Source organism: Triticum dicoccoides, chromosome 4B (genome assembly GCF_002162155.2).
Source record: "Triticum dicoccoides isolate Atlit2015 ecotype Zavitan chromosome 4B, WEW_v2.0, whole genome shotgun sequence".
NCBI lineage: Eukaryota > Viridiplantae > Streptophyta > Magnoliopsida > Poales > Poaceae > Triticum > Triticum dicoccoides.
Window position 1 is genome coordinate 170,995,918 of NC_041387.1, and position 9,434 is coordinate 171,005,351.

General features: G+C 50.0%; 2 protein-coding genes across 2 annotated transcripts; both read left to right on the top strand.

The window, feature by feature from the left end:
- Window positions 1-89: 89 nt before the first annotated feature.
- On the top strand, window positions 90-5,594 carry LOC119295608 (glutamine--fructose-6-phosphate aminotransferase [isomerizing] 2-like). The gene is made up of 11 exons (XM_037574046.1): window positions 90-540; window positions 862-1,034; window positions 1,456-1,567; window positions 1,899-2,038; window positions 2,720-2,881; window positions 3,688-4,009; window positions 4,104-4,354; window positions 4,442-4,556; window positions 4,657-4,912; window positions 4,990-5,158; window positions 5,255-5,594. Exons 1-11 carry the CDS (start codon window positions 306-308, stop codon window positions 5,336-5,338), a joined length of 2,019 nt encoding a protein of 672 aa, XP_037429943.1. The 5' UTR covers window positions 90-305; the 3' UTR covers window positions 5,339-5,594.
- Window positions 5,595-6,182: 588 nt separating this feature from the next.
- On the top strand, window positions 6,183-8,791 carry LOC119292604 (putative receptor protein kinase ZmPK1). Its single transcript, XM_037571389.1, has one exon. It carries the CDS (start codon window positions 6,183-6,185, stop codon window positions 8,694-8,696), a length of 2,514 nt encoding a protein of 837 aa, XP_037427286.1. The 3' UTR covers window positions 8,697-8,791.
- The last annotated feature ends 643 nt before the right edge of the window (window positions 8,792-9,434 follow it).

Genomic DNA, 9,434 nt, shown 5'->3' on the forward strand with positions numbered 1-9,434 from the left:
TATGCATGGGCAGGCTCACATTGGTTTGTGTGGCAAACTCTTATGTGATTCGGATTGCTGGATGTGATTAGTTGGCTAGATAGGAAGCCTTTGATAATCCTGTGCACATTTTTTGATATGGTTACAGAGTAACTTAAGTTTGCTCGTATAGTCGAGTCGACAAACACGTATTCGACAAGAAAAGACGTACATTGTGCTCCCACCTAAAATACGCCGCCTTCTACTGTATCCTCCACCTCGAACATCGTCTTCGCCCGCGCAAGCACGCGGCCTTCCAGAAGCTTCTAGAAGACCCGCCGCCCGCCATGTGCGGGATCTTCGCCTACCTCAACTACTGTGCGCCGCGGGATCGACGGTATGTCCTCGAGGTCCTCCTCAACGGCCTCCGCCGCCTGGAGTACCGAGGCTACGACTCCTCCGGCATAGCCCTCGACACGGACCTCCCGCCGCCTGGTTCCGCGGCGGCGTACGCGGGGGCGCCGCCACTTGTGTTCCGCCAGGAGGGAAAGATCGATAACCTCGTGCGATCCGTCTACTCCGGTGAGTATTTGGGAGAAAAATGAAGGATCGTGGATGTCGTGTACCCATTTTGGGGGCTGATATTAAAATTCCAAACTGCATAATTCTGGAGCCTCGTAGTTCCAAATGAGATTAAACCGGTTGGATGAAGTATAGGGGTTTATCAGGCCATACCGCTCGTCAACTCTTTATGCAATTCGTCCCTTAAATTCCTTGCTTCTGTTGTTTCCAAATAATTTTACTGTATGCATTTTCCCCATTTGCCTTGGTGGTTTTTTTAAGAGAAGTTAAAACTTACCCAATTAGTCTAACTTTTAAGGTTGTTTGGCGTCTGACTTCTAGAGGTTGATGAGAAGGGTGTGAACCTAGACGCCACATTTCCCATTCACGCTGGAATTGCTCACACCAGGTGGGCTACGCACGGCGTGCCTGCCCCAAAGAACAGCCACCCCCAATCCTCTGGGGCCGGTGATGAGTTCTTGGTCGTCCACAATGGAATTATCACAAACTATGAGGTCTGCTTACTCTGTTCTGTGATATTGCATATAGAATTCTTTTGTGTAGTATTTGAACCTTGTTATCTTCGCAGTTGTAGAATGCACATGCAGCTATGAACTTATGCCAGTGGAGACTATAATAAGTCGCTCCTTGTGCTAAAGTCTCATGTTCTGATCCCTCCAAATGGACCTCTCCTTATCTTCCTTTGCATGTGCATTTTCAAGAGAATTAATCTTGTTGTTTCAAAGAATCTCCTTGGTGGGGTTGTTTGCGCCATATTGCAAAAGCTTTTGGTGGAATTGCAATACATAATGTGAGACATTAAAACATGATAATATGCTTATCAAAGACCTATGGTTCAAGCACGACTCAATGTGGCATCATATGGTAACACGTGATAATTTCTATTCTAACTTGACATTTGGTGTATCTGTCCAGATTCTGAAAGAGACACTGATTCGACACGGGTTCACCTTTGAGTCTGATACCGACACAGAAGTCATCCCTAAGCTAGCAAAGTTTGTTTTTGACCAGGCTTGTGATGGCGAAGGTATTATGCTCTATAAGATGTAATATTGTTGTCGTAGCAAATTGTGACAAGATAAACCGCTTGTTCTTTATCTGGATCATTTTTTCCATAGTTCCTTTGGAGAAGTATACTGTGCTGCCACATAGGAAGCAAATTTGGAAATAACGTATACACCTGTTATACTATTGGTGGTCACCAGGAAACTATTTTGGCAATACATTGCCCTGAACGTGGCAGGGGACGTACTTTAGTGCAAGAGCACTTATCATAGTATTACAGAATAAATCATTGTTGACTGAGCTCTGTGTTAGTTCTAGTTAAGGCTGTTTTGAGATTTTGTTTATTTTCTCAGGTGATATGACATTTAGCCAAGTTGTTATGGAAGTCATGAGGCAGCTTGAAGGAGCCTATGCACTTATCTTTAAAAGTCCACACTATCCCAATGAGCTGATTGCATGCAAACGAGGCAGCACGCTGATACTTGGTGTCAATGTAAGCAAACAACATCCTTATATATTTACTTTTAACTATTAGATATATTCAACTAAAGCAAACATAATGTTGAAATCTAAGTGCAAAATTAACTTAAATGTCCATTTTTGATATTTTCATTTGGTTCCACTTGCTTCATTCCAACAACAAACTGGGTTTCTGTTTTGTGCAAGAGTATATGCTGTGCTCTGGCCAATGATGTTTGTTATTAAAGGTTAATAAGCTTTCTAAGATGTGCAGTATAAGTGGACATTTCATGTAATGATGCGATGCTACTTTTTTTGTATCTGTACCATGCTTGTCGCCACCTGCTAAGTAGAGCTGTACATTACTGACACAATATTCAATTTTACCTTTTTCATGGCACATGACCTATAATTGTTGTTTTAGCTCAAACTCGTCATAGGTCTGCAGTCAAATACTCGATGTAGTGACTCTTTTGTTCCACATGATCCAGTATTTTCTGAGCAGTAGATACTAATTGGTAGCAGATTGAACTTCTAGAGAGTTTGGTTATGGCATACAAGTAATCAGTCTCATCGCCTAATCGTTTTCGCAATGATATGCCTATCTGTTATTGGTTATTTTGCAGTCTTATGGATCACATAATGCCCCTAATCTTGTGCTGAACTCTTTATTTTATAGTTACACAAATCATGCCTGTTATCTCTGTATAATTAGGAAGTAAGTGATCAAAACAGCGCGAAGTCATTTCAGAATGTCAAATCCCTGACAACAAATGGAAACCCCAGGGAGTTCTTCTTCTCCAGTGATTTATGTGCTATTGTAGAGCACACCAAGAATTATTTGGCTATTGAAGACAATGAAATTATTCATATTAAGGTACTTCTTTGCTCATTACTTAATTGCTTCATCTGTTAGTCTGCATGTGTTTCTGTTTTATTTTGTCCACCTTTATTTCTAATCAGCATGCTCTGCAGTATCCATCTTATCTGGGCCTTAGTTTATTACTGTTCATCGGTGCTATTTTTATTTGCATGCTGTTTAGGGCATATCTGGTTCATATACTAAGTTTGCCTACATTTGCCACACCTTTTTGCGACACATGCCAACTATCACGCCTGAGAAATATAATTGATAATTCACTGCCTTAGTCTATGGTAATTCATTTTTATTTCTCGGACACGCACCCAAATGTGGCCATTTTGCACTAGAAGGAAGCCTTAAGATGGCACAAGAGTTACACATCCGAAGGAACTAAAAAAATCCGAAAGCACCCTAGGCTAGCCAAAACAAAGAAGAAACAAAAGGACAGACCCAGTGCATAGAAGCTCCCACTCAAGGTGGGGTCTGGGGAGGGATTATAGGAACCTAGTCTTACCCCTGCAAAGTGCAATGCAGAGAGGCTGGTTCGAACCCAGGACCTCTTGGCACAAGTGGGGAGGACTTCACCACTGCGCCAGGCCTGCCCTCAACAAAGAAGAAACAACAAAGCCAAAAAAGTTAAGGGGAAAACGAAACCGAAAACTGTACAGCTAGCTAGACATCAACTGTATTTTCTTACTGTGCTTCTTCCCTTTACTGGAAAAGGGATGACGAAAACACACTATGTGCAGCAATTCTGTTGTTTTTTCCACAAGTGTTATACTTGACATCTTACCCAAGTTGTAACAATGTGGACACTGCAGGATGGTAGTGTGTCTATCCTTAAGTTTGACAAGGAAAAAGAGAAGCCAGCATCTGTGCAACGAGCATTGTCTGTTCTGGAGATGGAAGTCGAGCAAATAAAGAAAGGAAGCTATGACCACTTCATGCAAAAAGAAATCCATGAACAGCCACATTCACTGACAACAACAATGAGAGGTAGACTAAAGGATAGTGGAGTTGTTTTAGGCGGACTAAAGGAACACCTCAAAACACTTAGACGCAGTAGAAGAGTAATCTTTATTGGCTGTGGTACTAGTTATAACGCTGCCTTAGCTGCACGGCCTTTTGTAGAAGAACTTACCGGTAAGTCTAATCGGTTTGTCCAATTGTTTCTCATGATATGTTTTTTTATATCACTAGTGCAATAATTATTTAGCTAGTACTCCTTGCACCGTAGGTATTCCTGTGACAATGGAGGTTGCAAGTGACTTGCTGGACAGACAAGGCCCCATCTACAGAGAGGACACTGCAGTTTTTGTGAGCCAGTCAGGGGAGACAGCAGACACCCTCCTAGCTCTTGAGTATGCACTAGAAAAGGGAGCACTTTGTGTTGGTGTTACAAATACAGTGGGGAGCACACTGTCAAGAAAAACACATTGTGGAATTCATATCAATGCTGGTTGCGAGATTGGTGTTGCCAGCACCAAGGCAGGTTTCAGTACATGTTCACCTTGCAGTACTTTACCAAAATTCAGGCATTTCTTCCTAACATAACAGTATCTGGCAATCTTGCAGGCTTATACAAGTCAAATAGTAGTCATGGCGATGATAGCCTTGGCTATTGGATCTGATCAGTTATCCACTCAACCTAGAAGGGAGTCTATAATCACTGGTCTTTCAAGTCTTCCAAGTATGAAAAATTGGATCAACGACCTACCATGTAGTCAAACAAAGTGTCGTTTCACAATCACGATTTGAAACAATGTGTGAAGTATTATTTTACGATGCAGGCCATGTCAGTGAAGTTCTCAAGCTTGATGCTGAAATGAAGGATCTCGCATCTTCACTAATCGACTCAGAGTCACTCCTTGTGTTTGGAAGAGGTTATAACTATGCCACTGCCTTAGAGGGTGCTCTCAAAGTGAAGGAGGTCGCACTGATGCACAGCGAAGGCATGCTTGCTGGCGAGATGAAGCACGGGCCACTAGCACTGGTGGATGAAAATCTTCCCATCATCGTCATCGCGACACGCGACTCGTGCTTCAGGTAAGTGCTTTCACAGAGGTAGATCTATTTTTGGTGATCATCTTGGTACTGATCTCCTTCTCATCCTCCTCTTGCAGCAAGCAGAAGTCGGTGATTCAGCAGCTCCTTTCTCGCAAGGGGCGTCTGATCATAATGTGCTCCGAAGGTGACATCTCCGCCGTTGGTCCTAGTGCATCCTGCAGGGTAATTCAAGTTCCAGAGGTCGCTGATTGTCTACAGCCAGTGATCAACATAATTCCGTTGCAGGTTTGGTGCCAATCATATCCCAAAACCTCTGTTGTCCTTTGTGCTACTATCTTGATTTTATTTACCGACGAGCTTCATTTCCTTTTCTTGATTCAGTTGCTCGCATACCACCTTACTGTTCTCCGTGGATTCGATGTCGACCAGCCAAGGAATCTGGCCAAGAGTGTGACTACACAGTAAGCATACCAGACGCCTGTGCTCGTGCGCACGCACACACACATACAAAGTAAACGAAATCATACTTATTTTAGAGAAAAGTAAGTAAAGAAAGCAAGTGTTTGCCTCCGGGTTGTGTCGACATTGTACTGTAGCGTAATTAATTTACTAGTAGATGATGATTAAGCAAGGATGCCTGAGGTGGTTACCATTGCATTACACTGTGTTGATTGGTCAACTGATTGCGAAGTATATGTCAGCTATTCTCTACTGATGACGATCCATTGACTCACCGCGGTTTTGCAAGGTGTCCCAGAACTGAAATTGCGTGCAGCTTTTCCATTGGCTGATGTGCCGAGCCCGCAAGGCACCACCTTGTGTATATTGTATGGTGTCCATACAGTGAGATTATCTAGACCATTTTGTCTAGAGAGTCAGCGCTACAGATCATCAAACCAAGAGCTGACTGAGATTAACTTTTGCTTATATAACCACCAGTGCATTATAGTACACTGTTGCCGCAGAACCATGGACAGGACAACTGGACAAGTGGTGTGAAAAGCCAATCTTTGCTCGTCAGCTTTCTTTGAGCTCAAGCATCAGAGTTCCAGTCAGATTCAACCAAACCGACCGACTAAACTCCTCGTGATGCTTATACAATAATCAGATCACAGCAACGGAACCTCCAGTGAGCACTAGTTTATTACACGATGCTTAATTACCTCCCAAGGAATTCCATCTCATCTTCCTGGATCGCCGTTGATGCATAAAATAAACCTGTTGACTTGACCTGATTCCTCTACTACATATGAACAGTGATATTCACTGACCTGTCCAAATCAACAACATTCCAGTGATGCTACGATCGATGAGACCCTTCGTCCTGGGGCTTTTGATCACTGTCTGTGGTTTGAGCTTGTTGCTCCCCTGCCCGCCAGCCGTCGCGGCGGCGCGCGAGAGCCTCACCCGGGGCGCCTCCATCGCCGTCGAGGACTATGCCACCGACTTCCTGCGCTCGCCGGGCGGCACCTTCGCCTGCGGCTTCTACCGCGTCTCCCCCACCGTTTTCACCTTCTCCGTCTGGTTCACGCGCGCCAAGGAACGCTCCGTCGTCTGGACCGCCGACCGCACGCGTCCTGTCCACAGCAAGGGCTCGCGCCTCACGCTAGATAAGCGCGGCGGCGCGCTCATCCTCACTGACTACGACGGCGAGCCGGTGTGGAACTCCACCGTGGCCGGCGCCCCGACGGCCTCGCGCGCCCGGCTCCGCGACACCGGCAACCTCGTCGTGGTGGACGCCGACGGGAGAGCGCTGTGGCAGAGCTTCCACTTCCCCACGGACACGCTGCTGCCGACGCAGCGTCTCACCGCGACGACTCGCCTGGTTTCCTCGCGCGACGGCAGGCTGCTCTCCTCCGGCTACTACAGCCTCGGGTTCAGCGACTACGCCATGCTCTCCCTCTTCTACGACAACGGCAACTTCTCCAGCATCTACTGGCCCAACCCCTACAACAACTACGTCGCCAACAACCGCAGGATCTACAACTTCACCCGCGAGGCCGCCATGGACGCGCTCGGCAACTTCCTCTCCAGCGACAACGCCAACTTCCAGGCGGCCGACCTCGCCACCGCCGGTGTCCGGAGGAGGCTCACGCTCGACGCGGACGGCAACCTCAGGGCGTACAGCCTGGACGCGGCGACGGGGACGTGGGCGGTGTCGTGGATGGCGTTCCGCAACCCCTGCACCATCCACGGCGTGTGCGGCGCCAACGCGGTGTGCCTCTACGCGCCGGCGCCTTCGTGCGCCTGCGCGCCGGGGCACGAGCGGACCGACCCCGGCGACTGGACCAGAGGGTGCCGGCCGACTTTCCGGCAGCACCAGTGCGGGAAGCCGACGCGGACGCCGACGAAGCTGATGGCACTGCCGCACTCCGACTTCTGGGGCTACGACCTCAACGACGGCGAGATCATGCCGTTGGCGAAGTGCGCCAGGAGGTGCCGCACCAGCTGCGCATGCGTCGCGTTCCAGCACAAGGCCAACATGGAGTGCTACCTCAAAAGCGTCCTCTTCAACGGCAGGACGTTCCCCGGCTTGCCGGGGACGGTGTACATCAAGGTCCCGGTAGACTTCGTCGTCCCGGAGTTCCACGTCCACCAATGGCAAACGCACGTACACGGCGGCCTTGCCATCCTTGAGGAGAACATCACCGGCTGCGGCGACCGCGCCGCTCAAGAGGTCCTCCTCAACGCCACCGCCTTGTCACGCAAGCACGTCCTTGACGCCGCGGGAAAACCGGTGTGGCCGTACCTGTACGGGTTCCTGTCGGCGCTGCTCGTCGTGGAAGCCGTTGTCATCGGGCTCGGCTGCCTGCTCTTCTCCAGGAGGGGACTGTTCACGCGGTCCTCTCCGGTGTACCCCATGGACGAAGGCTACAGACTCATCCTCCTCACCACGAGTTTTCAGAGGTACAGCTACGCGGCGATCAAGAAGGCCACGGGGAACTTCGCCGACGAGATCGGCCGCGGCGGGTCTGGAGTGGTGTACAGGGGCGTTCTCGACGACGGCCGGGTCGTGGCCGTCAAGGCGCTTACGACGAGCGTGAGCCGCTCCCACGGGGAGGAGGAGTTCCAGGCGGAGCTGAGCGTGATCGGCAGGATCTACCACATGAACCTGGTGAGGATCATCGGCTGCTGCTCCCAGGGCAAGCACCGCATCCTCGTCTCCGAGTTCATCGAGAACGGCTCGCTCGCCACGATGTTGTTGTTGGACGAAGACGGCGACGGTGGCGACCACGAGGTCCTCGGGTGGAGCCAGCGGTTCCGGATCGCCGTCGGCGTGGCGAGGGGCCTCGCCTATCTGCACAGCGAGTGCCTCGAGTGGATCATCCACTGCGACATGAAACCGGAGAACATATTGCTGGACCGTGATCTGGAGCCCAAGATCACCGACTTCGGGCTCGCCAAGCTGCTGGACCGCCGCCCCGAGGGGTCCGCCTCTCGCGCAGGGCGGGAGGCGAACCCGTCGGGGCGGATCAGGGGGACGAGGGGTTACATGGCGCCGGAATGGGTGTCGAGCCTGGCCATCAGCGACAAGGTCGACGTGTACAGCTTCGGCGTGGTGCTGCTGGAGCTGGTAAAAGGGGTCAGGGTGGCGGACGGCGACCAGAATACGGATGTTAGGGCCGTGGCCAAGACTGTGGCCGAGAAGGTGCATTCCGGCAGCATGGAAGATCTTGTGGATGACCGGCTCGCCGGCGACTTTAACCGCGCGCAGGTGAAGGTGGTGGTTGGTGTTGCCTTGTCGTGCTTGGAGGAGGAGAGGAACAGGCGGCCGAGCATGAGCGCGGTGGTGCAGGCGCTCGTCTCCGTTGAAGATGCGTGAACCCAAAGGTGATCTGCCCGCTTCTCCTTGGAACAGACGACGTTTACTTTATTTAATTTATTTTGGCCGATCAGTAATTCATGTACTCACCACTTTTGCTCACTCTTAGTGATAAACGTATTCTCCGAATACTATGCTGCCAAACGTAGTCTTCGCCCCCAAAAGTGCACGTCACTTAGCGCGTTTCTAACCGAATCCACAATAAGACCGTGAAGGAGGATAAATTCGATAATGTATAGTGGAGTAAAAGTTGTCCTCCACATCCGGCCGGAATGGATAGGCCAGACCCTTTCCTCACCCTGCCGGTTTTCACCGTCGAAAATCACCCACACGCCGCTGCCCGTGCGGAAGAAAAGGCTGGGAATGAAAAAAACACACCGAGTTCAAGCTCCTCCTCCAATCGCCACAATGGCCTCCGGGGTGGCCACTGCCTCTCCAGCAATGGCCCACCGCCTTCCCGCCGCTCCCGCCGGAGCTAAACGAGCTCGAAAGCCAACGGCGGCGGCGGCGGCGCTCGCTGAGGCGGCCGCGAAGAAGATGAAGAAGGACATAACGACGCCTTGTCCGTGACCGACGCCTCATGCAGCTACTCCGGCGCCCCCTATGGCCACTGCTCCAGCGCGGGCGGCGGCCGCAGCCGGCAACAAGCATCGCGGCCGCCCAAGTGCTCGACGAAATGCCTACAAGGTAAAAATAAATTTCTCGGCCATGGTGATTGTTTGTAGCCAATCGGTGATT

Excerpts from the sequence above, each read along its gene's own strand:
- LOC119295608 (XM_037574046.1), top strand. The coding sequence starts at position 306 with ATGTGCGGGATCTTCGCCTACCTCAACTACTGTGCGCCGCGGGATCGA. Across the intron at positions 541-861 it reads CGTGCGATCCGTCTACTCCG|AGGTTGATGAGAAGGGTGTG; the intron begins GTGAGTATTTGG and ends TCTGACTTCTAG. Across the intron at positions 4,010-4,103 it reads TTTTGTAGAAGAACTTACCG|GTATTCCTGTGACAATGGAG; the intron begins GTAAGTCTAATC and ends CTTGCACCGTAG.
- LOC119292604 (XM_037571389.1), top strand. The coding sequence starts at position 6,183 with ATGAGACCCTTCGTCCTGGGGCTTTTGATCACTGTCTGTGGTTTGAGC.